At 48.5% G+C, this 27501-nt stretch overlaps 1 protein-coding gene across 4 annotated transcripts; it reads left to right on the top strand.

Annotated features, from left to right (window-relative positions):
- Positions 1-108: 108 nt before the first annotated feature.
- On the top strand, positions 109-27501 carry ipo13b (importin 13b). Of its 4 annotated transcripts, none has more exons than XM_023794595.2 (22): positions 122-277; positions 398-844; positions 7832-7957; positions 8214-8824; positions 12150-12290; positions 12542-12683; positions 15339-15505; positions 15720-15840; positions 15954-16101; positions 16231-16412; positions 16928-16954; positions 17303-17437; positions 18947-19096; positions 19655-19735; positions 19842-19979; positions 20610-20706; positions 21623-21675; positions 23970-24036; positions 24831-24889; positions 25067-25156; positions 25514-25695; positions 26036-27501. In XM_023794595.2, the coding sequence occupies exons 2-22, from the start codon at positions 776-778 to the stop codon at positions 26130-26132; spliced, it is 2883 nt and encodes a 960-aa protein (XP_023650363.2). In that variant the 5' UTR covers positions 122-277; positions 398-775; the 3' UTR covers positions 26133-27501. The 4 variants fall into 4 exon arrangements, 3 of the variants coding, with proteins under 3 accessions (XP_023650363.2, XP_023650365.2, XP_023650364.2); XM_023794597.2 differs by having other exon boundaries at positions 122-319; positions 414-844; XM_023794596.2 differs by having other exon boundaries at positions 122-319.

Here is a 27501-nt window from a genome sequence, read left to right as displayed (position 1 = left end):
TAAATATTACATTTCTGTCCAAAATTTATACATATTGAAATTTAGTAGCAACATACATTGAACTAATAAATTGATTAATATTCTAATCATTTAGAAAAAATGCATTAAGATACAAAATAAAAATATATTTTTTCCATATCAATGGGAACACCAAGTTTTTTTCTCCAGGACCCCTGTATGGACTGTCACACTTGTCACTACTGCCCTGTGCTGCGAGACCGAAACGCCGTCTTAATATTGTCAGCCTGGGGGGTGACGATTATAAGACGGGAATATAGTACGTTTTGAAATGTGCTGCTGTACAGTTTTTGCATTCGTGGTATGAGATGTATTTTCTTTATTTTATTTTTTTTTACCAGAAGCCGCCATCTGACCCTTTCCCCCTCTCGACTCACAGACTGCATCCCCTTTAGATCTGCAGCAGCCGGGCAGCAACTGGACCAGAGTGACGGGGCAGCGGCGCTTACGACCCTCGGGGAGTCGGCTGCAGACATCGACGCCTGTGCGGACGTGAGAGAGCAGCCGGGGCTGAAGGAACCGGGCTCTTCACGGTTAACTTGCGCTGTCGTCTCTGCGGTCCAAACCCCCCACCCCCGTACACCCATTCATCCATCCATCATCAAGGCAGGTAAACCAAAAGCTGCAGCCGAGTCCGCTGCTCGGGTGGCCGTCGGGTGAGGAGCCCCTTAACGGCGAGCGGAAGGAGAGGGCTTGACCCCGGCGGACCGACCGACCGACAGACAGACGCCCTGAGTCCGGCGCCCCAGTCCTGAACATGGAGACACCGGGCCGGCTGTCCCAGAGCCAGGAATCGCTGGACTTTACGGTGGAGAACGTAGAGAAGGTTGGCAGCCTTTCCGATCGGGTTCAGTCTCATGTCACAATACAGAAATAAAAGGGGCTCTCGTTATAACATGTGATAATAATTAATATAAATGTTCATATTTTCCCCACTGTTTTTCAGTTACTTTGCGCGATACTGAATACGTGTTTGCTGGAACTATTATTTTTTATGTCATATTTACTTTTATAGGTGTCTATAATTATCTACCTCGTTAATGACATAAAGTGTAGTCGACGAATACAGGTAGATTATCGGGATCAATATGAGGGATCAGTATGAATTAAGTACACGAGTAAAGAGCCCTTTATGTTACTTTATCGGCATGAAACACTTGTTACCACAATTTTAAAGAAAGTGCTGCTAAATGATTGTACTCCATGCCATTTTGGTATCGTTCTGCCAGTTAGTCCGGGGTCCAGTAACCCTATATGGTCCTATTCCCGTGTTAAGCTCTGCTTTTGTCGGGTGGGCGGCTGCCGGCGGCTTCGTCGGCATCCTGAGTTGCTAATTTTTCTAAAAATATCAAACCTGTGTTTTGAAAGTCTCCGACTGTCCCTTTAATTATATATCGCCGTGTATGCTTGGGCGTTTGCATCCGTCCTGCTTGATTGACCGATATGGATCTTAATACTTCCTATTCTCCATTTTATCAGCGTTACAGTGTAATTAATAAAAAAAAATAAAACCCAGCTCGGATGTTAATGAAAGGACTTGATGTTCGGTCACCGGCTGCTGCCGGCCGGCAGTTTCCATCCTGATGTGCTTTGAATCCTGTTTAAACTCGGCGCTTGTGAACGGGGAAGGTGATTAGCTAGTGGATGATCTCCAAGGTCGCTTTATTTTCCTACAGGTATTTGTATTGGTTTTTTCTTTCTTTTTTGTAAAGTTATCATAAAGTCTGGATTCCGATTAAGAATTAAGGTGCGCAGTCTGAATTCCTATACACTTATAGCTTATACGTCTTTAGTGGCCGTATCTAACGAACAAGTAGTTTTCCACTTAAACATTGCAACGCGTTATTTACATAATTCTTACCATCCATCTTCACAAAGCAGAACTACGAAAAAGGTCATTATTTCTGAAAACGACCTAATGAAAAATTGCATCATCCTTGCCTGTTTGGGGCCCTGGGTTTCATGATGCTTTCAGGTTGGATAAAAAGAATTAACTTGTATTTCTATAGATAATTGCGCTTATTCTCAGGTGGGTGGGGATGACGGTGGTGGTGGTGGGGGGGGTGGTGGTGGTGGAGGGGCTGAGGTGTGCATGGCGCAGTTGTTTTCCCCGGTGGCGAGTATGCGGGTCTTGTTTTGTTTCTTGCTGTCCATCCGAGTCCCCTCCTTTATCAGGGATATCTGGCGGTGGGTCACATTCGGGGGGAAACGTGAGCCTTATGGCTGCCTGTAACATCTCCACGGTGTGGAGTCCGTCCATTTGTGAATGAGGCCGGCAGCTGTGGTGCGGCTCAGAGTGGGGGGCTGTGAGCCAGGGTGACCGTCAGGCTGCCTCGAAGATGTTATCAGATTAGGACTGAGGCAGCGTCCCTGCATCAGATACAGGTGGCTGAATGGCTGCCTGCTCAAAAACGAAAGATGGAGAATAATGGGGAGATTCAATGAGGGGAAGGGCTTCGGGAAAAATCCAATCACTCTGCTTCCGAATTTTCCAGCAGGCTGCAGCCTGTAGTGTCACCCCCCCGCAGTGTGAGAGCAATGGCCCGCGTGGCACAGAACGGACTGCTGTTATTCCTCCGACCTTATAAAAATGTCATGTAGTACCTATTGACTGAAGTGTGAATCAGAAGCGGTTTCTGAAAGCTCATTTCCATTGTTCAGCTTCTATTTAGGGGATGCAATAAATCCTTCCTGTATCTGACACTGGTTTTCTTGCAGTCATATAACCGCTGTTTTATTTTTATAATATAGAACAAATGAAATATTAAAGGCGAATTTCGACTGCATTTCAGGTGGGAATACTGTATTAAATGAGAAGGAAAGATGGACCACCAGAGTGGCCTGCATGGGCCTGCACTGAGAAAAAAGGGTAAAAATTTGTACCTTTGCTGTACCCTTGTAATTGTACTTTTTAAGGTACAGAAATGGACTCTGAGGAACATCCCAAAGGTACAAACAGCATTAAGTGGTACAGAAATGTTCCTCAGAGTCCATCTCTGTACCTTAAAAGGTACATTTAATTACAGCTAAAGGTACAATTGGCAGATCCTTGAGGGTACAGCCCCAGTGACAAGCAATGGTACAAATTTTTACTTCGGTTGGTTGCTGGATGAGGGAGTGTTTGATTTGTTGGTTGGTTGTTGGGTGTGGGGAGTCTGATCGGTTGGTTGTTGGGTGAGCAGCGTGTGATTGGTTGGTTGTTTGGTGGGGGGTGGGGGTTGGTTGGTTGTTTGGATGGGAGAGTGTGATTGGTAGGTGTCTGTCTGGCTGTTGGAGGTGGCCGATTGATGCCTTTAGGGGAGATGCAGGTTCCTTTAGAGCAGTGATTCTTAACCCCAGGCCTCTGGTGCTTCAGCCAGTCCATGTTTTTGTTTTATTCTATGCCTGGTTTTTCTTGTCGGCGTAGCATAAAGCCCCTGATTACCTGGCTCAGTCATGCAGCTGGTGTGCTACCGTAATGATTGAGAGTGGTGAGATGATGTCCATGTGGAGTCAGTTGACACCCTGGTCTACCAGAGGAGATGTTGCGAAATGAGGTTCGGAGGGCGCTGGGGAGCCAGTTGATGAACCACCAGGTTGTCTTTCCTGAGCCAGTGGGCTCTGGGTGACCGTGCCAGGCTCTGGGCATGTGTGCATGCTCCAGCCGCACAAGGCCTTTTGTCCAGCATAAAAGCGCAAAGCTGTCTTCCAGCACAAGGGCGCATTGATGCGTCCTGCGAGTGATTAAGCAGGACTGAGCCATGTGACTGGAGCCACGCCGGAGACGAGAGTGCAAGCTGATGTGTCCGGCTCCCAGCCGTAGCCGTTAAACTCGGCGCGTCCATAAATCGGAGTTGTTGTCCTTTGTCCAGCTTTACGTTAAAAGCACCTTTAAGATTGGCCCTCCGCATGTTTCCATGAGTACCGTCGATCAGCTGAAGGTCAAACACAGCAACAGGGGGCAGGGGAGGTGTGTGATTATCTGGCTGCAGACTCCTGAAATTACGGTTTCAAAGCAGATCTTTGGTGAAGGGGCCCTATAGCTATAACTTATACCCCTTTAGGCGTAGATTTGCTCTATGTAACGTAGTGGGAAGCTCACCTGATTACAGGTAGCTGATGGCTAACAACATTGAAGGTCACTGGTCCCAGAATGCACCTCTGCTTTTGTACCTTTGAGCAAGATGAATTGCTCCCGTCGTACGAAATGGGTGATGATAGGATGTTGCCTTGGCTTGAAGGGTGGGAGTGGTTTGGGTCGCTGACCAACTGCTTTGTGGAGACCTGGCACCATGATCACAGCCTCTGCGTGGGACCCACAGCCCTGGTGGCCAGAAGGCATCTGCTCTGGCTCTGAACGAGCGGGCATGCAGCAGCTTGGCTGTGGCGGGGGGGCGGCTCGATGCTAGATTGTTATTTGATGATGGGGCAGTGATTTCTGTTGAATGGTGAAGTGTTTATGTTTTAATGAAATATTCTTTGTGGTTCTGGTATGGCTCCGATTAATCAAAGCTGGTTTTTTTGGCTCGTGTTCCTCTGCTGTCAGCATGGCGCTTTGTGGTGCATGATAGGAAATAGGACCAGAATTATCTCTGGATCACAAATATACCGAAGACGCGAAAGAAACCTCAGGCATTAGGCGTGACGGCGACAGGGACGGCAGTGTTCTGCTGGCAGAAGCTCCTTTGCTGTTAAAAATAAACAAGAGACGTGGTGGTCTCCTCTCTCACTCCCCCCCCCACCCACCCCGAGCTTTTGTTTTGCTGTGTTCCCCTTTGTTTAATTATCGATGCTTGTCCATAGTCTCTGGGGTCCCTTCGCTCTCTGTAGAGTTGCCACAAAAATAACACTTCAATAACACACCGACTGCTTTCCCCATCTCTGCGCGCATCTCCGTATCGTTCTGTAAATGTAACGCTTTAGCTATGCGTAATAAGCCCCTGCATTCATCTCGCCATCCACCTGTTAGCCCACTGCAGTGCTCCGGGCTGTCCGGCTATCGATTCGAAGCGGCGGGGGTCTTGATTTCCGCCCGTGTTGTTCCGCGTGTGTGTATGAGGCAGTGGTGGTTCTGCGGGGCCTCGGTTCTCCGGGGAACAGGACGTCTGTGGCTTCCCACCGGGATCACAAACGTGCGGCGGGCCAGTCATGATTCAGATCTCGCTACTTTTCATCTGTGAGTCTGCTTGGTGCTTGCTTGTTAGTAAAGGTTAATGACAGCCATGTGACACAATCGCTGTTTTTAATTTTTTTTTTTTTATGGGAAATGTGCAGTTTTGCAGTAAGTGTCTGCTTGAATAATTCCGGCGTCTTATGTTCTAAGTCAGTCATTATTGGCAACACCAGGCTTGTGTTTTCAAGGCTGTCTGGACTGCCTTCTCTGTCTTTAGGGCTGGTTCCGTTCTTTAAAATACACCATGTCAGCAATTCTCACATATAATACTTTTCGCCGTCGTCCCGTGTTAGTGTTTAAACATTGCCCCCTCCCCCTTTTATATCAGCTTAACAGCTAAACACTTTTAGTATTGATTAATAAATCAAATTGCAATGTCCTTGGTGAACTAGTGTTATTTTCGTCTTGGTTGTGGAGCTGATTTTTCTGGGAAGTGATCTCAGATATGTTTCTGGGTAAGAACTGTGCAGAGATGTAATGGCGCTTCCCTGCTTTGCATTTAGGGTTAGGATTAAACCACTGAGATGCACTTGATTGTTTTGGTTCCTTCATTTTAACGGTACAGTGAGAAGCTCTTTAGTCAGGCTCAAATGCAGGGCCATAATCAGTGTGGAGTTTAAAAACAGCTAACTGACCATGTCACTGAAATTGACCTCCGTGACCCTCCGGAACCGAGCGGCAGCAGGATCGCCCCGATTCGAGAGAGAACGGCGGTAGAGACGGAGCAGATTTCCTGACACTGGCTTTGTTCCCCTGGATACCACAACACTGCAGCGGGTGGGTCACCTTAGAAAGGTGTTAAAGCAGCCTGACAGTGAGTCTCTGTGAGCAGCTCACTGTAACGCACTGCTGTGCATGAAATACACTGCAGCTGATATTTTTATAATTAGATGGGGGCTGAGATTCGAGGCATATATCTGAAAATGTCTCGGATTTCCAATACATTCTCATCCAGTTCTGGAGCTTTTACAGCAGGACGTCAGTGTGTTAGAGGGGGGAATTTAATATATATGTATTATCCAAATGTTGGATGCATTATTTAGGATATATTTCGGTTTTAATTCACCCTGCAAAAGTTGTAGAAAAGCCTGTCGGATTAGTGTCTGAGTAACGCTTGCGTGCTGACTGGGTCTGGCGCACGTGTGGTATGCTGTGCTGTTCGACGTGTTTTACAGCCCGGAGCTGCTGTCAGTTTGATAACAATGATCTAAACACTCTGACTGCGATGAATGTTTTCACTAATGGGCCCCCCCTGACGTGGGGGACAGCATCCGTGTCCCCTCTTGTCCACACCTTAGTCCCTCATCATCCGTGTAGATGTTTCCTTTGCTATTATGTTTGTTTTTAAATGTCCTGAAAGACATTTAATTCATGATTTGATTCATGATGACCACATAAACAGCCATGGCAGCAGATACTGCAGCGATTTTTCTGTGCGTGATATTTCTTTATTTACAGAAGCTTTTATCCAAAGTGACATACATTTGAGAAAGCAGGGTCAGACACTCCCTGGGTTAACGGTGACGTCGGTCTGCCGACCACAGAGTCTGTGTCTATAATCAGATTTGTATGTAATAAACAATGTGAATCAATCCGACTGGTCTTTAAACCTAGTTTGTAAATAATGACGTTGTGCGGCCAGGTGATACCAGCCATGTGGAGCGTGTGGGTTGCTCCATCTGACTGGGCTGGTACCTGCCGGGGAGAACCGGGAGGGTCTAGTTTGTCTGCAGGCCAGAGCGGCTCGGGGCTCGGCGCCCCCCCCCCCCCCTGTGCCGCCGCTGTGCCTGGCAGGAGCATCACACCATTTTTACTCATTTTTTCTAAGTCTTTAAATAGCTCATGTCGTCAGGGGGCTGGGGTGGGGGGGGGGGGAGTTTGGCCCCAGAGATGCCGGTTAAAGTTCCTCAGAGAGACGTGGCTGGGTGGGGGGGAGGATTGCTCTCCGTGACGCCCCAATGTTTCTCTCCTTGCTAACGTGTCTCGTTACCCGTCACCTAATGCGGGCCGGCAGATGGCAGCTCCACGGGCCTGACTCTCCCTATCGCCCCCCCCCCCCCCCAGCCATCCGTTCCCCCTCTCCTCCTCCTGGAGCTCGCCGTCTACGGCTGATCACCCTGTGAACGACCAGAGCCGAAACTGCCATCCCAGTCTGCCTGACACCAGGCGGAATGTTCCAGAACCAATATGTAGATACTGACATTATTTCTTGTCAGTAATACAGTAATACTAAGGTTTAATACTGCTGGACAATGAGTCGTCATCTTTAACGTGTTTGAATCTGGGGACTCTGTCTCTGTACTCATTAGATCTTTGGTATTTTTATACATTATGTATAAAATATCGTATAATTGCTATGCCCCCACCCCACCCCCGAACAGCAGCTCCACCCCCCCCATGCAGTCTCTGGTGTTTTTGCCCCTGTCCCTGGCACCCTGTGCCACTGCTTGTCCGTGTTCTGCAGTTTGCTGACAGAACTGAACAGCACGGCTGGGTGGGGGGTGGGGGGGGGTTGGATGACATCATGCGTTTAGGCGAAGCCAAGATGCGCCACGGTTGACTTAATGCGGCTCTGACCCCCCCGCCCCCTCCCTCTCTGTCCTTCTATGTCCTCCCCCCCCGCCAATCACATTTCGCCCCCCCCCCCGTCTTATCTTCCAGGCTCTGCACCAGTTGTATTATGACCCCAACATCGACAACAAGAACCTGGCCCAGAAGTGGTTGATGCAGGCCCAGGTTTCGCCGCAGGCCTGGCAGTTCTGCTGGGTTCTGCTCAGCCCGGAAAAGGTGAGGCCGGCCCGGCGGAACATATGGACAGTGTAGTGTAGTGATAGTCCGCGGCCAACAGAGGGCGCACGCAAATGCCCCTGAGCACCGTCTGCTGCCCCACATCACATTTACTCTGACCCACGGCGGGAGGGTCAGCTGGATGCCCTCCTAGGTTTCTTTGGGGGGGGGGGGGGGGTCCATGTGCCGGTATCTTCTGCATCCATGTTGTCCTTTGGAGGCCCCCCTTACACATCTGCCCCCCTCCCTCCCTCAGGTCCCAGAGATCCAGTACTTTGGCGCCAGCGCCCTGCACACGAAGATCTCGCGCTACTGGGGCGACATCCCGGCTGAGCAGTACGACTCGCTGAAGAAGCAGCTCTTCTCCCAGATCTCCCACTTCGCCTCGGGTTCCAAGATGGTGCTGACGCGCCTGTGCGTGGCCTTGGCCTCGCTGGCCCTCAACATGATGCCCGAAGCCTGGCCGGGCGCCGTGACCGAGATGGTGCGCGCGTTCCAGGAGGAGGGGGGCGGGGCCGACGGCCGGGCCCGCTGCCTGGCGCTGCTGGAGCTGCTCACCGTGCTGCCCGAGGAGTTCCAGACCAGCCGGCTGCCGCAGTACCGCAAGGGGCAGGTCCGGGGGGCACTGGGGCAGGAATGGGGGTCCGTGTTGCCCCTGCTGCAGCAGCTGTTACGGCAGGCCGACTCGCCGGGGCTGGTCAAGGCGCGGGTCCTGAAGTGCCTGTCCAGCTGGGTGCTGCTGGACGTGCCGCTGAACGAGAGCGAAGGCCTGGTGCAGGACAGCTTCGCCGCGCTCGGCGACCCCGAGCTCTTCGACACGGCCGTGGAGGCCATCATCAATGCCATCTCGCAGCCTGACTCGCAGAGGTGAGGCGGGACGGGGTGGGGGGGCCGTTTGGGTTCTCTTTTAGGAAAAATGACCATCGAGTGTGACCGGGGCCAAATAACAGCTCGGTAAAACGAGACGACTGACAGCAGTAACGAAAAAGCAGGAGAGGTCATAAAACAGCACTTATTAAAAAATAAGGGCCCCGGAGCTAGAGGCTCTTATTCCCCCAGTTGTTTAAGAGACTGTCTGACCTTGATCTCTCAATTATACGCCTTGGATAAAAGTGTCTACTAAAGAAATAAAATGTAATATTCAGTTTGGACGCTGTAACCCTGCTCAGGCACGTATGGCTTAGAGGTCGTTTGAAATAATCTTGAATTTTTTCGTCAGCCAGCGACATCTGAAAGCGCCTGAATGCTTTGCTTTGAAAGGTCAGATGCGGGTCACAGTGCAGGTTCCGTGTCAGCTGAAGACAGAGTGGCCTGAACCGTCATCTTTTTTTGGTGGGAAGTTATAAAAAATACATGTTTTAAAAGAGAGCGGAAGCCACTTCAGTTCATTATGAATTCATGCCGGCGTCTGGCAGCCGCTGCCCGTCAAGGGAGCTGGAGCAGCGCGAACACGGAGTAAAGACGGGTTCAGCGGGCCGCCAGTTACACGTCCGGAGAGAGTGGGAAACGCAGCACCTAGCTGGCGCTTCTCCTGGGCGGGAGAGGAGACTCCAGCTCCGCCTGGGTCCAGACTGGCCTGTGACAGAGACAGTGAGTCAGACGGTCTGGAGCTGAGCTCGTATATCAGCGTGACAGCATTACAGGAAGAAGGAGTTTGGTGTGATGCGGAGGTGGGGGGGGGGGGGAGCTGGCATGAAGGAACAGGAAAGGGACGGACAGGTCAGAGGAGGAAAGACGAGGACTGAGGCGGGGCAGGAGTTTGGAGAAGGGGGTGAGGGCACTGTATGCTGCGTGGTGTTTCCATGGTGACACTGCAAGGGAACGATGTCTCACGCTCTGGTTGGTACAGACACGCCGTGTGCACATCTACCCCTCCCCCTCCACCCGCCCCCTTCCCGGGGACGGCAGCCTGGAGCAGTCTCGTCCTTCCCTACGCATCCAGGGGTGCCGGGCGGATCCGTACAAGCTGGATACAGAGGCCAGAATTCCTGCAGAGGAAAACCAGGAAACTGCTTGTTTCGGTTAATAAGTAAATGATTAGTGTGCTCTATTTTGTCCGTGTTAAATGTAATAAAATATTTATTCTTTGTTGAAATAACCTCGCCCCCCCGTTACACGGTCTGTTCTCTTTATTACAGAAAAATAATTTAATATTCCCAGTGGGAAAACAAACTGGTGGGGAAATTATCCACCCGAGTGGCTGTTACTGTTTTCCACGTCAAGCCGTCCCCTAGTGCCGGTCCCACGGCTGGTGGCAAACGTCGCCATGGTAATGAATGAGGGTTCAGTCTGTGTGTGTGTGTGTGTGTGTGTGTGTGTGTGTGTGTGTGTGTGTGTGTGTATATGTGTGTGTGTATGTGTGTGTGTGTGTATGTATGTGTGGTGGGGGGGGGTTAACTGTCCTCCTTTAATTTGTTGAGTGACTGCGGGTCTTGAAGCCGTGTTTATCGCCAGTGAACTGGGCGTCATCACCATCGGGAGGGCAAGAGGACTGAGTAGGAAGGGGCATTGCCGGAGGATTATGGGATTGCGGCTTTGGGATGCCTTAGCTGTACTAATGACCAGGGCTCCCTGTCTCATCTGACCATTATCAGACAGGAGTCAGAGCTGCGTGGTGCCATCACGCTTCAGGGAGCAGGCTTCTGCTAGCAGGGGGTGATCCCTCTCATTTGGCGGGGGGCAATAAGCACGTGAGGAATTTGCAGCCTTCTGTCATTCTGTCCCCCGGTTTCCAAGGTTACTGCCAAACGCAAGGTTGCCAGGGCGACGGGAAGGGCAAGCATGGTGACGACAGCAATGCTTCCTGACGGCACACTTCAGTGCGGTCGCTAAGCGAGCAGCCCGTTGGCTCTGGGACTGACCATGCAGCTGGGGGACAGGTTATCACTTCCCCTGATGGGTGCTCTGTGTAGGCGGGGCTTAGAGCAACTCGCTACCCTACTCTTGCCTCCACGTTCTTCCATGTTAAGCTCCTCTCACATCCCAGCCCTCCGTCATGCTGATTAAATGCATCACAGTCATAGCTTTTCCTAGAGTGCTATTGGACCAGTTGCATTTTGTTGCTTAGCAACCCATTTCCCCACGTCTCCCAGCGTTTAGGTGTAATTGCAGCATTGGGGGAGGGGTGTTGGGGGGAGGGGGAGCCAGCTGTTTTTAAACGAATCTGGAAAATACCTGGTGTCTTGTAAACACGCGCGCCCGCCAGAGGTCCTGCCACACGCCCCGCCCTTCAGCTAGTGCTAATTAGCCGTCCGTCTCATTGCCCGCTGGGCCTTCCTCTGTGGTGTCGTCTCGGTCCTGCCTGAGTGAACATTTCTCCGGCCCCAGTGCTGAAAAGCTCATTCATTTTTAACAGCGATCTCTGTCGATGCAGGTCATCCACTTATGAGCGGAAGGACTCTGACATTTTGATAGCAGGACAGACAGTAGACTGTCAACAGATCCTTGATGTTGTTTTTTTTTCCAGCTATGTTATGCATGATAAAACCAGTTATACTCCAAAAGATAACCTTGTATTATTTAAAAAGATGACCTTGTTGTGTCAAGTAGACCGCTGCTTCAGTTTCTGCTTATTAGAAGTTCCTGCATAATACATGGACATCTCAAGCGGTGTATCATCATTTAAGCTTTTATGGAATGATTTGAACATTCCTCTTTGCCTGAGAGACTTATCTTTCAAGGGGAAATCGATGCAGAAAGACAGGATCAGTTACACATGCAAACTCAGCTGTCGGCTGTGTAGATGTTTTGTTCTAATGGTGACATTAGCAGTTGCTTCCACTTCGTTGCTCAATGGATAATTTTGTTAGATACTTCAGCACTTGATTAGACATGACGGCAGAGGATATAGACAGTCTTCCGTTCCCATGTTTTTCCAAAAACAAAAACTGTTTACTCAAGTGCTGTTATTTACCAGGGCTTTTGTTGAAAGTGTAACAGCATCAGTGGGGAGCCAGTTCCCCTCTGGCAGGTATAGCGGCCCCTTCTGGTGGGAGGCCAGTGGGCAGTTTGGATCGGGGCCAAAGAGCCAGCTGGGGGAAGCTGGCCGAGATGGAGACCCCAGAGATGGAGGCTGAGAAGAGAGAGAGAAGGGAGGTGGGCTTTGGTGTGGGTAAAGGGCTCAGCAGGTGGATGTAAGAGAATGTTGTGGCGTGAGTAGAGGATTTAACTCCAGTTACCGTGGCCCCCACAGGTACGTGAACACACTACTGAAGCTGGTGCCGCAGGTATTGCAGCTGCAGGAGCAGCTGAGGGCCGCAGTCCAGGCCGGCGACATGGAGACGTCGCATGGGATCTGCCGCATCGCCGTGGCGCTCGGAGAGAACCACTCCAGGTGGGAGCCCCTGCCTGCCCAGATGCATGCTGGGAAATGTCGTGCGGCACTTACCCACAATGATTACCACAGTTAGAGGGTGACTGTGTGCTAGGCATTAATGGAGCTGGCTGTTTTAAGTGCTCTGGTACTACAGAAAGCACCAAGACACACGCCTGTCCTTCAGCGTGCCTCTGTCGCTGCGTATGTTCAGCCTGGTTTTGCAGACTGTGCTCTTCGTCTGGGCCCAGTTGACCGCCTGTGTTCTGCAGGGCTCTCTTGGACCAGGTGGAGCACTGGCAGGGATTCTTAGCGCTGGTCAACATGATCATGTTCTGCACCGGGATCCCGGGACACTACCCCGTCAACGAAACGACCAGCTCCCTCACCCTGACCTTCTGGTACACCTTACAGGTAGGGGGTCTCCTCAACTGGTTTGGGGGGGGGCGAATGAGACTATTATGGAGTACTAGACAGTTAAATGAAAACAATTTAATATAATTATACTAAAATGCATGTGATCTCCTGGTCTTCTAGTTTATGTATTTAATTTTATTAATTTAATTTATTTAATATAAGTGATATAACATAATCTCATACGTAGTTCATGTGTCTGGCCATGCTTGGATGTGAGTAGTATATTAAGTAATATAGTAATATTAGGCCAGGTAATATTTGAATGTTTTTTGCATGCAGCTTATATAAAAAGTGCACATATAAGAACACTGTCAACACTTGGTGAGGTTTAATTCATTACGCGACTCGCTGGACATTTGGTATCTAAATGTCATGCACTTCAAACATCATCTACTATATCCTCAGTAAAGAAAATCCCTTCCTCTGGATTTCAGGATCGAGCCTTAATTAAACCGAGGTGATTAAAGCAGATAAATGTACATTTTACAGCATGTTCCGCCCTTGCAGCCTCTCTGCGGACTTTAGAGAGCTTCACAGAGATCCCCAAACCCCCCCCCCCCCCCACCAAAATCGATACGGCCTCTGAGCACCACCTGAGTCAGCCGGACTGTGTCCGCTGCCAGCTGACCGCGTGGCACTACAGAGCGTGCCCGCTGCAAGCGATACCGCCGCCATAAGCGACACCGGACCCCCTCCACTGCAGCGGGCAGGTCGCGTCTGTCTGGGGGTTTAAACGCTCTTTAGTAGAGAGGAAGGCCTTTGAGCAGCATACGCATGAGTGCCAGGACTTGGGGAGTGTAGCTAATAGAGCAGGGGAGGGGGCAGAGAGGTCCCCGGGGGCGGTGCCCCCCGATAGATGAAAATGATGGACAGAGTCTTATGGGAGTTTTGATATTGCATCCCAGTGATTTTGCAAACTCAGCTCCTCCAGGAAAGCATTTGCAGCTTATCCAGCTGAAGCCCAGCGCAGGATAAACTGTACGGAAGGTGGGGCACAGCTGAGGCCTCTGTGGCAGTGCTGTTGCCTCACTCTTCTGAGATTCGTATCCCACCCCTCTGTGAGTCTGCATGTTCTGCAGAGCTTTCCTCTGGGTTCTGTGGTGTCCTCTGGGTTCTGTGGTGTCCTCTGGGTTCTGTGGTGTCCTCTGAGTTCTGTGGTGTCCTCTGGGTTCTCCGGTCAGCTAATTAGCACGTCTGAGTCACCCATTAAATATGATTGACTGTGTGAGTGTGTCGATGGATGGATGCATGGATGGATATCTGAAAGCTTCATACCCTGCTGGTTGTCACTGTATAACAGGCAGGATCTCTGCGGTCCCCCTCCCAGCTATGTGCGTTGAGATGTTGCCGTTTTAAGAAACTAATGGATCCGCTTGTGCCGTTACACATGAGGACCTTCTTTTAATGGGAGGCAGACCCTTAAGTTCTGGCTCGACATGCAAGTGTCGAGCCAGAACAGCATTTAGTTCAATTATTTATTGTTTATTAAATATTCATTTCAATTTCCATCATTTCCCTGCCAGACATGTGTGGATGGTGAAAATATGGTTATACGGACAGCGAATGTATCATGGAAAGGGTTGATGATGATTCCCTTTAAAAGGGACTGTTCCCTCGCGCTTACATTTTTGATTTCGCTAACAGACCATGCAGGCATGAAGATTAACCAGCCAGTTAAACAGATCTGCTTTGCTGGAGCAGAGAATATAAGGGTGACTGATTTATTTGCAGGACAGATACAGTGCTAACCTGCAGCATCATTCATGGAGATGGGAGTTTCTTTGCTAAAGGTATTCATTACCAATGTAATCGTTAGCTTCCTGTTGAGCCAGAATACCCAGAGAATGTCTGTATTGCTGTGACCACAGATGCATCCAGTGGCCAATCAGAGTTGTGGTGCCAGCAGGATCCATCCAGTGTGTGATCAGTACATGTCTGAGCAGGCGGCCTGAATGTACTCATAATAATCATGGTGTCTTGCGTCCCCAGCCTGTGTTGGATACTGATATTCTAGGAAGCTGAGACCGTTTTGTGTTGTTTCTGTTACTTTGAGCAATAAAAATGACATGGCACCATGGGTAACGAACAAGAGAACTTGGCGTCTGCTAAAGGCGCAACACTCTTAGGGGTGGAGATGTGAACCAGAACCACGGTCTGAATAAAGTCTAATATATAAAATATGGAAAAAAAAAAAAAACTTACTAAAAAGGGGATTCAAAAAAATGCTAATATTCCTGTAATAATGCATATTTGAATGTTATTACTTGAATAATAACATTATTATTATTATTATTATTATTATTATTATTCAGTAGCTAATTAATTCAATTTAGTTAGTCTCGTTTATGTCTTATTCTTATTATTTGTCTAGTTTGGTTTTATATTCACTATATAGTGCTCATCTTCCTTGGTTGACCATCGTGATGTTTGTGCATTGTTACAGTTCTCCTCATAAATGTCACCTTGCATAAGAGTCCTGGTCCATTCTTTGAATCCCTGGCAGTTTTCTGAAGAGATCCTTTTATTTTACATTTAAGGCCACTGTTGGCTGTTTATGTTAAACATTGTGTAGGATCCCGGATGCAGGCAAAACGGGGCCCCTGGTTTTTTCGGTCTCCCTCGTCTTTGACCGGTCCTTGCTGCTCGTTTCAGGATGACATCATGTCCTTTGAGGCAGAGAAGCAGGCGGTCTACCTGCAGGTGTACCGCCCTGTGTACTTCCAGCTGGTCGACGTCTTGCTGCACAAGGCCCAGTTCCCCACCGATGAGGAGTACGCCTCCTGGTCGTCGGACGAGAAGGAGCAGTTCAGGATCTACAGGTTAGTGGGAGGTGGGCGGGGTGGCACCCCCAGGAGGTCGGTTTGATGTGTGGTTCATCGGGCACTTTGGGGAAGTTGGCAGCCGGTCATGGCCACAGAACAGCCACAAGACGCTGGCGTGACTCATACCTCATTATCTCCATCTGCATCCCCGAGGGAGGATGGTCAGGGGGTGGTCATGAGGAACGGGCTTTGATGTTCAGGTCTCCTGCAGGGTGGACATCTCGGACACCCTGATGTACGTGTACGAGATGCTGGGAGCCGAGCTGCTCAGTAACCTCTACGACAAGCTGGGCAGGCTGCTGACCGCGAGCGAGCAGCCCTCGTCCTGGCAGGTCAGTCCGTCGCCTTCCAGGCTCAAACCCAAGCTCAGTGACGGCGGCCGCCTGTCTGACTCGCGTGAGACCCTCAGTGAAGTAGCCTGACCACGGCTGCTCGTCCCCCTCAGCACACGGAAGCGCTGCTGTACGGATTCCAGTCCATCGCCGAGACGATAGACGTGAACTACTCCGACGTCATTCCCGGCCTCATCGGCCTCATTCCTCGCATCAACATCAACAATGTCCAGCTGGCAGATACCGTCATGTTCACCATAGGTACGACTCTCTTCCCTCTGCTCCCTCTTTTCTCTCCGCCCTCCTTCCTTCCTCTTTCTCTGCTCGTGGATGTGCAGACTGTAATGTCTGTTGTTCTCCTGGACGTGGTGTGACCACCCTTCACTGCAGGCGCCCTGGCAGAGTGGCTGGCTGACCATCCCGTCATGCTCAGCAGTGTCCTCCCGCTGGTGCTGCAAGCCCTGGGGAACCCCGACCTCTCCGTCTCCAGCGTGTCCACGCTGAAGAAGATCTGCCGCGAGTGCAAATACGACCTGCCACCCTACGCCACCAACATAGTCGCCGTCTCCCAGGTCTGTTACCACTTCAATATAGATGCCCCATCACACTGGGGTCACTCTGGTATAGACCCCCCCCTTTACTGTGGGGACCACTGCAGTAAAGACCCAACATTAGACTAGGGACCTCTCCAGTATAGACCCCCTTTACACTCTGTACCACTCCAACATGGACCCCCCATTACACTGGAGATCTCCTTGGTATAGACCCCCCTTAACACCGGGGGTCAATCTGGTATAGACCCCCCTTTACAATGGGGAACTTTCCAGTATAGACCCCCCCTTTATATTTGGGGATCACTGCAGTAAAGACCCAACATTAGACTGGAGACCATTCTGATAGACCCTCCATTACACTGGGGATCTCTCCAGTATAGATCCTTATCCAACTATGATTAATGTGGAATACCAGTTTTTCATCTTTGCAGTGTATCCTGCCAAAGAAACTTCTGTCAGTCCTCTGTAGGCTGGTGCTTTAAATTTTACTTGGACGACCGATTCTCCTGACAATTACTGTTCTGTCTCCACAGGAAGTTCTGATAAAGCAAATTCACAAGGTCAGTGATGATTCAGTCGTCTCTGGGTGTCGTCCTGTTCCCTGCTATAAACAACCAGTCGTGGCACCTTTTATTTTTATTGTAGCTCTCTTTGTTCTTGTCTCGTCGGTTTCCTACTGGGGCCAGATCATGACTACAGTGTGGTCAGTGCCTAATCTGTTACCTGCATACTGCTAAAAAAATCCAACCAGACAGACTCTGTCTATACTGATTAATGTGTCAGGCTGTTCTGTGTGTGGGTGTGAGTGTCGTGGTGGATAATCAGTCTGCCCCCGCATGTACAGACCGCCCTTTGTTCCCGAGGAGTCTTCCTGCTCACTCACCATGTCATTTCCTTTCTGGGTTCAGACCAGCCAGTGCATGTGGCTGATGCAGGCCCTGGGTTTCCTGCTGTCCGCGCTGCCTGTGGAGGAGATCCTGAGGAACCTGCACTCCCTCATCACTCCATACATCCAGCAGCTGGAGAAACTGGCCGACGAGACGGTATTAACCTCCCTCCTCCAAACCCCCTCCCCGTCCTCCATTAGCTGACGGAGCAGTCGGCTGCTGAGATATTGATCAGCAAAGCATTCCTCTTTGCCAGTCCACAGTTACAAGGAGGATGGGAAATTTGCTTATCATTCAGTCTAGAGCTTTTTTTTATTTGTCCTTATATTCACACATACCAACAAAGGGTTAAAAGTTCAAAGAGGCTGCCACCTAGTGGAAAGGAAGACTACTAATACAGGGTATATACAGAAATCCAGAGGTTAAATTTAACACTTTTTAATACCTTTTTTAATACTTTCTCAATATTTTTTAAAACCCGCACGGCATTGAGTTGCAACCGTTTTTAAACAAGTTTCAAACTGATTTAAAGATTTATAATGTTACACAATTTTGGCCTGTACAACAGAATTTAAATAGGGAACATGGGTCAACAGAATAAATTTAGTGACTGGGATTTTGAAAACATCTTGCATTTAACTTCTTCAGTCACAAGTCCATATCTTTATCCACTAGGCTATTCATGGCAAGTGCCGTAATTGTTTGGCTTTTTCTTCAATGAGTTTGTCGATTTGCACCACTTGACTAACTGCTCTCATCAATGCATTCCTGATTTATGAGTTGTGCATCGCATATGCGACCAGAGAGCGCTAACCCCCATCCAGGTGATATTTATGTTTTTTGTTTTGCAAACCGATCAGTAACCCTCTCGATATTTTCCTGCTACCAGCCTTAGCCAGTCCTTAAACGCCGGGTCCTCTAACCACTTACATGCAAATTTGCACTTACCCATGATGACTATGACTTAGCTTTTCTGAGTGTAAGCAGCCAACATGTACTTCAGCGCGCAAACTGTTTAAGACGTCGCTCGATCACCGAATATGACGTCAGCATCACAGAGATCATCTATGAATGAAGGAATGAGCCTAATCCACATTTAAAATAATTTGCGAGAAATTTAGCAGATAAACTTTAAAACACAAATGGACAATTTGTAGTTTAAAAAAAAATCTAAAATTTAATACCTCGTAAATTTGCGTGTAATACCTTTTAATACTTTTAATGGCTTTAATTTTTGCTTATGTGATTTACTACCTTTTAATACTTTTTAAAACCCCGCGGACACCCTGTAATAGCATTTATAATAGCCGGGTTTACTGTGTTGTCAGCATGCATCGGAGTGTGTTAGCATGCACCTCAGCGTTTCTGCCGCACAGTATCCGCGGCAACTCAGTCTCTAGCCCCACCCCTTGCTTTCACGCTCTCCCGATGAACACAAGCCCGCCTCTGCAAAGGGCTGACTAGCCTGTAATTATTAGCAACTACTGTCTAATTATGGCGGTCACTCTTGGGAGACTGGCAGTAGGGTGAGGTCGCCGCTCGTTTGCGAATACTAGCGACCGAGTTCGCTTGTGAGGGCCCCCTGGTGGCAGAAGCTCGAATATGACTCTCGCATCTCGGAGCGTTTTTAAGCAGGGAAAACCTAAGTGTCTAACCCCTCTGCAGCCCAACCCTTCGAACAAGCTGGCCATCATCCACATCCTGGGCCTTCTGTCCAACCTCTTCACCACGCTGGACATCTCCAAGCAAGAGGAGGAAGGTGGAGACGGTGTGCCTCTGGTGAAAAGCACCCCTCCTCAGCCCGGCCCCAACCCAGTGAGTCCCTTTCAGAGTCTGGCTTTTTCCAGGGAAATTTGAGTGCTGTTTGTTTTATATATATACTTGGGCACTCCTGTATCTCTGTGCTGTATGTTCTAAACGTTACAGTAGATGCTTCAGCTGAAACTACTCACTTATTCGGGGATAAACCTCCTATGTCTCTCCTGGAACTTCGATTATTTATTCGTTTTTTTTCTTACTGTTGGTTCTATTGCTGTCACACAGCAAGGTGAATTTCTGATTAATGTCCTTATTTTGTGGCTAATTTGGTCATTTTGGGCGAGATGACACACAGCCCTCTTATACATTTATCAAGTATGCCACAGTTTCATTTAATCGTACAGCTCTGACTCGACGCTCCTGACTTTGACTCGGCGCTCCTGACTTTGACTCGGCACTCCTCACTTTGACTCGGCACTCCTCACTTTGACTCGGCACTCCTCACTTTGACTCAGTGCTCCTCACTTTGACTCTGATCTGCCTGTCTCACTCTGTGTTTCGCCCACTCACTCTTGTTTTGACTCTTGTCTGACTCTTGTTTTGACTGGCCCGCAGGTGGTGGTAGTCCTGCAGCAGGTCTTCGCCTTGATTCAGACTGTTCTCAGCAAGTGGCTCAATGACTCGCAGGTGGTGGAGGTAACCACTCGTCAGTCCCGTCCCCCCCCCCTCCCCAGTCCTCCCTATTTTCTTCTCCCCAGAGTCCCTTCCCCTCTCCTCTCTCAACTGCCCCTTCCTCTCTCAGGCTGTATGTGCCATTTTTGAGAAGTCTGTGAAGACCCTCCTCCAGGACTTTGCCCCTATGGTGTCCCAGCTGAGCGAGATGCTTGGCCAGATGTACAGCACCATCCCACAGGCCTCGGCACTGGACCTCACACGCCAGGTGAGATGACATTAACCGCATTGAGCCGTTAACTTGGCTGGATCATGCCTGCATACCCGATTTGCACTAACTAGGACTAGTGAGTATACTGACCTTCTATATCACGTCTCAATTCAATCTTACCAGTTATTTTGAACACATTACAAATTCATGCATAAATATATTTGTTTATAGATGGTATACAGTTCAAATCAGAACCTGTTATAATGTTTCTTGCCCTGTTCTATGGGTCTTACAGCTTTCTACGCAGATTAATTACATAATTCACTCCCAGAATTCTGTCTATGTTTATGTAGATTAGTGGTGCAAATCTACACTACTGCATACGAACAAACTTAAGAGATCGTGCCTCTGTAAAGGCCTGCGGATGCGAGAGGTTGTGCGCTAGGGGCTGCATGGTAAACGACGAGCTAATAAACAGGGATTTCAGACAGGAAACGTGGGTGCGGGGTGTCTGGCGCAGTAGGTTAGGACGAGGTGCCGGTTCAAATCCCAGGGTTGGCCCCTGAGCAAGACCCTTAATCCATGGACGATCTGACCCTGCTTTATGAAGTGTACGTCGCTTTGGGTAAAGGCACATGCTAAATACAGACTGTAGTAACACTGTAGTGTGTGGTGATCTCCTTTCAGATGGTCCACATATTTGCCAGCGAGACAGACTACTTCCCCCCTATCAAGGCCCTCTTCGAGCTGGTCACGTCCGTCACGCTCTCCATCTTTCAGCAAGGTATGGAGGAGCTGCAGCTTTGGTTGGGGATGCTGTCACTGAAATGCATAAAGGATGGAGCTGCTTGCTGCCTGTCCCTGTTTGGGTTGCATGATCGCCACACTCGCTGGAACCAGGGGGACGGGTCTGCTTTACCCCGGGTTGGGTTACGGTTTTTGGAATGCTATCTCTGGATAACATCTTAATTGTTCCCTTTCTTATGTTTAAATGCTTTAAACTGTTTAACCACAAGCTACAACATTTCTGGTTCGGATGTTTCGGACACAACAGAGTCCTGAAAAAATATGTGGAAAGGCTTTCACCCAAATGACAATCCGTTAGATCTTTTGGAAGATGACTCACGGTTTTGTGCTACAAGTCCCTGGCACTCATCACCTGACCGATGGGTCCATCCAGTCTCCTGCCAGCTTGTCCTTCAACCATTAACCCCACATTTTTCTATCAGGTTTCCCACTGATGAGTTTCAGAGGTGGTCTGTGTTTCTGAGTGGGGCGTGTAGTGTTTGTGTTGGAGCATGGGGGGGTATCGGTACATTACAGGGCGATCTTATCGCACGGGTTCTTTGGGGGGGGGGGGGGGGTTGCCATGGAAACACCTTGCAGTAACAGGTACCTCCTTGGGTTCCCGCTCCAAAGTCCCCTCAGTTCCTTTAGGTTTGTTCCTTTTTCTCTCCTTATGTATTTTCTGTTCCTCCAAACGGACTCATGTTTCTGTCTCTTTCTGTTCCTGTTTCCCAGACTGCTTCCAAAACCTCCACACGCCCCTTTCTTCCCTTCGTTTTACTCACGTGTGCAATTATTTCAATGATATCGTTCAGTTCCTTCTTTTTTGTTTCCACATGACTGTTAAATCTGTTCAGTTGCTGTTTGTATATTATTATTATTATTTCTTAAGTTACATCTTTATTATATTTTAGGACCCAGGGATCATCCTGATATTGTTGATTCATTTATGCAACTCCAAGCTCAGGTGTGTTTTTGGTTTCTTATTTCATTCACTTTCGGTTTCTCTCTCTTTGTCTCCTTTTTTCCTCTCTTCCCCCCTCTCTCTCTCTCCCTCTCTCTCTCTCTCACTCTCTTGTCTGCTGGAGGCCTTGGGGATCTCTTCTCTCGCAAGGCCATGAGTCATGGCGTTGCTTTTGAGGGACCTCTCGCCTTTTCAAAACCCACCATTGGAGCAAAAACACAGTTTCTTGCCCCGTTTGGAATGCGAGGCAAGGGGGTAGGAATTGGTTGCTTAGCAACACTGAGCTGAGGATACTGTAACCCACTAGTTAGCATCTCGACTGCCTACTACTTGGTTGATGAATATTCCACCATGGAGGTCTGTAGGGACACATGAAGATGGATGAGGAGATGCTTCCTGGGGGTGTGTATTAAATCCTGAAAGGTGGAGCTTATTTTGATGAGCGGTGAGTGGGCAGGGCTTGTTGCTATGGTGATCTCATTTTAGAAGTTGTTGCAAGGGAATTATGTTGGCAGGTGATGGGCAGAAAGTTTTGAAGAGCCTGACTGTGTGAAATGTGCGAGGCAGGGGTGCTTCGGTTAATGGCGTGTGGGCTTGTGGCTGAGTTGTTAATAAAAAATATTGTTTTGCATTAACTGGTAAAAAGGTTCAGGGCTTGGAGCAAAAATATCAGATGAGTAAATAAATGTCCATGATCAGGTAATATAACAGCCTGTTTATGTAGATGCCGTACGTTGCGTTATATGTGATGAGTGATGTGTTGCATTTTATGTGATGAATGATGTGTTGCGTTATGTGTGATGAGTGATGTGTTGCGTTATGTGTGATGAGTGATGTGTTGCGTTATGTGTGATGAGTGATGTGTTGCATTTTATGTGATGAGTGATGTGTTGCGTTGTGTGATGAATGATGTGTTGCGTTATGTGTGATGAGTGATGTGTTGCGTTATGTGTGATGAGTGATGTGTTGCGTTATGTGTGATGAGTGATGTGTTGCATTATGTGTGATGAGTGATATGTTGTGCTATGTGTGATGAGTGATATGTTGTGCTATGTGTGATGAGTGATGTGTTGCGTTATGTGTGATGAGTGATGTGTTGCGTTATGTGTGATGAGTGATGTGTTGCGTTATGTGTGATGAATGATTTGTTGTGTTATGTGTGATGAGTGATGTGTTGCGCTATTTGTGATGAGTGATGTGTTGTGTTACATGTGATGAGTGATATGTGACAAGAGCTAGATTTTGGCAGGAGCAGCTTGGTAGCCCAGTGGCTGGCGTTGTTCCCTCATACCTCCGTGATGGATGTTCTGTCCATGTTGCGTGAGTCCAAAGAACTGCAGTTAGACTTGTCAGTAATGGGTAACTGTGCTTAGGTGTCTGGCATACCATCTATGATGTTCCCCTGCCTGGTGCTGATAGATATTAGCATAAATTTGGTGTGAAGACTAAATATGAAGATCACATCAATAATTCTTAACTGATAACGAGAAGTGTGATGGCATCTCCTGATAGGCTGTGGCCCTGCCTCTGTACTGAGCTGTGCCTTCGCTGTCTCTGTCCTTTCCCGCTGCTCTGTTGGCGGCATCATGGTGAAACTAGGGAAAAGGTAGAGGGGGAGCATACGATGGTCCAGACCAATCATACAGACCAGCCGAGTAAGTCGCAGCCTAGAAAACGTACAGCAGAAGAGGTCTCGGTAATCCTGCCCTAGATAAAATCCCTACCCTCTTCCTCCCTGTCATTCCATCCTAAAATCAGACCCAAAATTAATTAATGGATCAATTAATTAATTAAGTCAATTGGTCCCCTCTTTTATTTTTCTCTCAGGTTTTCATTTTTCCTTCTTTGGTTTCTGCCTTTGAATAAATCTCAAACCTCATATCTGACCTTTTTCTCCTCTCTCCTCTCATCCTGAATAATTTCCTTAAAACATCAGTTGTCTTTATTCGTACATGTTACTTATGGATTTCTGTTGCATACTCAGTCCAAATCAGGCAAAGTGACTGCAATGAAATTAAAATGAAAACCAAACCATCATACATTTAATTTACCTTAAGTTAAATTTTGATGTTTGATTTTTCGAATCTGTTCCTTACCTGATCGGTTTGCATTTGATGAGTTGTGAGCGAGTTTTTTGTCATTTTCCTTTTTGGAAGGTTAGTTTCAGACAGAGTGAGAGGGCAGGTGGGTGAGGAGGTGGTGAGGGCCTCGGGTGGGGGGGGGGGGTCTAGTTTGCTGTGCTTCATCCGGGAGACACAGAAGAGCTGCCCAGTTCAATGCCTATCTTTATCTCTCAGGCCCTCAAACGGAAGCCAGACTTGTTCTTGTCTGAGAACCTTGATGTGAAAGCTGTGTTCCAGTGTGGTAAGTGTGTGATGCTGCTTAGATCCTTAGGCTGGGTTCCTGACCCGTGTGACCCTTTTACCTTAGATATTGTGTGTTGTGCAGCTCAGTGGGTTAGGAGGCTGTGATCACTGGTTCAGATCCCGGGACAGGCATTGATTTAACTTCTGCAGAGCTTCAGTCTTCATGAGTTAGCCACTAGTACATTAATAGTTTGGGGGGGGGGGGGTTAAGAAGGCTAGGATGCAGTGTCTGTCATCAGTAGGTTGCTGGTTCAAATCCCAGGGTCAGCAGAAAGATTTCAGTGTTGGCCCCCTAAAATAGGCCCTTAATCCCACAATTGCTCCAGTGACTGTCTGCTTTCTCAAAAACAAACCTCACTTTGGATAAGAGCATCTGCTAAACAAATTAAATGTAAATATCCTACATACACATTCTTCAGTATACCTATATATTTGTAATCGGAGGTATTGTCTTTGTTGAAGTGGCAATTTACTCTGGGAAATACCTGATAAAGAGGCAACTACTAAATTAACACAGCAAAGTATATTGGGAGATAATCTGGCCAAAACAGTGACTGATAATCACTTCCAAGTGCGGGTTGAACAATGATGCGATGAGGCTGTTTTTCCAGCCGTATGGAAACTGGGTGCAGGTTCCAGCATATGACCTTGATAGACCCTGCCAAATTCTGGTGTCACTACTTATTCAAGCAGCTAGACATCTGCCACATGGTCAAAGTAGAGGTTCTGGAAGGACAAAGCAGCATTTAGTATCTGAGTCATTTTCATTCTGTCCTCTCACCCCCCAAACAGGTGTGCTGTCTCTCAAGTTCCCAGAACCCCCCACTGTCAAGTCCACCTGCCTCTTCTTTGTAAGTAACAACATGTGTCAAAATTATTCTGAGCACTCTGTACACCTGTCATGGTTTCTTAGCAGGGTATATTTTTGTTTTTATGTAATTTTTCATTGAAGACAAGCTCTTCACCGTCCCAGTGAGTTGGTGGTGCTGGTCAGGGTCCATGACCTATTCTCTCTGGCTCCCCTACAGACAGAGCTGCTGCCTCACTGTGGAGACATTCCTCCGGTGGGTCAGGTGGTGCAGGAGGATGGCAAGCTGCTGCTGCAGGCCGTGCTGGAGGTGAGGTGCCGCCCAGGCTGCTCTCAGTGGGACGTCTCAGGACAAGGATGGCCGTGACTCCCCTTTCTCTTTTTTCCACTCTGTTGCTCCCTCTTTCTCTGCCTCATTCTCTCTCTCTCTCTGACTTTTTCTCTCTTTTCTCTGCATTCCTCTGTCTCTGCCTCCCTCTGTGTCTGTTTTTCTCTCCCTCTCTTTTTCTCTTTCTCTGCCTTCCTCTGTTTCTCTCTTCCTTTCTCTCTCTCTCTGCCTTTTTCTCTCTCTATGTCTTCCTTTGTCCCTGCTTCTCTCTCTCTATCTCTCTCTGCCCCTCTCTTCATCTCTCTCTGCCTCTCTCCCTCTGCGTATCCTTCGCTCTAGGGCATTGGGGGCCAGTCGTCCCGTAATCTAATGGACCAGTTTGCAGAGATCCTCTTCTCCATGAACAAGCACTGCTTCGCCCTGCTGTCACTGTGGTTGAAGGAGGTCCTCCAGCGTCCCAGTTTCCCCTCTTCCCGTGTCTCCATGGAGCAGAAGGACACCTTCAGCCAGCAGATCCTCAGGTGAGCTTTCCTGTACTGTTCTGTGACTGTTCCTCCTTCAGGGCCACATGGATGGTGTTTACCACCACGCATTTGCATGGGATCCCTTAGGTTTGGGGCTGCCTATTGGTCACAAACATTGCACCAATGGGACAGGGGGCCCCAGAAGTGACGAATCCAACCCTTATTAGTGCCAGTTGGGTCAGTCTTAAACATCTCCAGTACAAACTCAGAAAATTGTGGGGGTTTCAAAAACAAAAAGAATAAAAATGCAGTGAGAGCAGTATTTGGCTTTCAGTTTGCTGTCATCCTTTAATCCTCCCCCCCCCCCCCCCCCCCCGCGTGTTGTCCCTCCTCTCAGGGAGCGAGTGAACAAGCGCCGAGTGAAGGAGATTGTGAGAGAGTTTACCCTGCTGTGCCGAGGACTGCACGGCACAGAGTACGCCGCTGAGTACTGAACCAATATCGCTTCCGGATTCCGGAAGCCAGAGCAGCCTGCTGCCGATCAGGAACTCCCATCGCATCGCATTGGACCTCTGAACGATAAACCCCGCACCCAGATGACGCAATTCATCAATCGTGACCAAGACTGCTATGGCCAGAACTGACAGGGCTGTGTAGTCTGTTTATTCTCATTTTAGGGGGTTTATTATCAACAAAACCAAAACTTCTTCCAGCAGACCCAGCCCTCACCCAGCACTTCAGAAGCATGTTTTCTGTGATCTCTAACCACCCCTCCCCCCCCCCATTCCTGGGCTCGTTCCTCGGTCATGCGTCCGTATGATAAATAGTCCTAGTTCATCTCTGTCGTTTTAGAATGAAACAAAGTAATAATGTATATATAAAAAGGTGTGACACAGTTTTGCTGCTAGCTGGAAGAAGGAGACATGAAGACGATGATGAGGATGATGATGAAGACACTCGCTTTTCTGCGGCACAAAGGGGCCAGGAGGCCCTATGGCGTCACCTTGTGCCCCGTCTCTCCCCCGTTGTTGCCAAATGTCGTGAAGTGTAACGTGTCCTAGGCTTTTTTTTATAATTATGTATATAATTTATATATATAGCTGCGTATATATAAATTATATATGAGACATATGCGTGTATGTATGGATATGATAGATAACATTATAAAGTCCACTGAGATGGAAGCTAAACCACTGCGTTATAGGCAACTAATGCCACAACCCTTATAAGGGACAGTTACCCACGTTATCCCGAGGTCTGTACTTTCCTGTATATGCAGTGGCTCATGGGTATTGAGGAGGGGGGGTCCCACAGCCAGTAGGCCTTCAGGGTAAGAGCAGGGGGTACAGGGTGGAAGGCTGTCATTTTTCATTGGGTAGTGTGACTAAAGAGTTATTACTGAACCTGTTTACCCCTGATACCTCGGGGTCCTGGTCTGAAAGGACACTTCCTGTTGATGTGGGTGTGTATGTGTGTGCACACACTTGCATTTTTATTGGTTGTCAAACTCTGACATCACTTTGCATTACAAGCATAAACATATTGTCTTTGATAAACATGCCAACCCTATTGTCCACTGTTTTGTGTACACACACGGTGCATGAGTCCTACAGCTTGTTCCCCCTGATCGCCGCAGGGCCGTGACTCCGCCCCTTAGGCGCCTCCAGAATCATAGCATGTTTGTTTGGGTGACGGGAAGTGTGTCCTTGATGGTAGCATGAGGTGATGCGCACACTGTGTCAGGGTACAGAGGGATAATGTTTCTGTCAGCTGATGGAGGGAGATGAGGAAGGGGATAGGGGAAAATGTACATCATTTTTTTTTGTATCTGGTTTTAATTTATTAAATATATCTATGATGGCA

Source organism: Paramormyrops kingsleyae, chromosome 15 (genome assembly GCF_048594095.1).
Source record: "Paramormyrops kingsleyae isolate MSU_618 chromosome 15, PKINGS_0.4, whole genome shotgun sequence".
In the NCBI taxonomy this organism is placed as follows: domain Eukaryota; kingdom Metazoa; phylum Chordata; class Actinopteri; order Osteoglossiformes; family Mormyridae; genus Paramormyrops; species Paramormyrops kingsleyae.
This window is presented reverse-complemented; position numbering and strand designations above follow the sequence as displayed.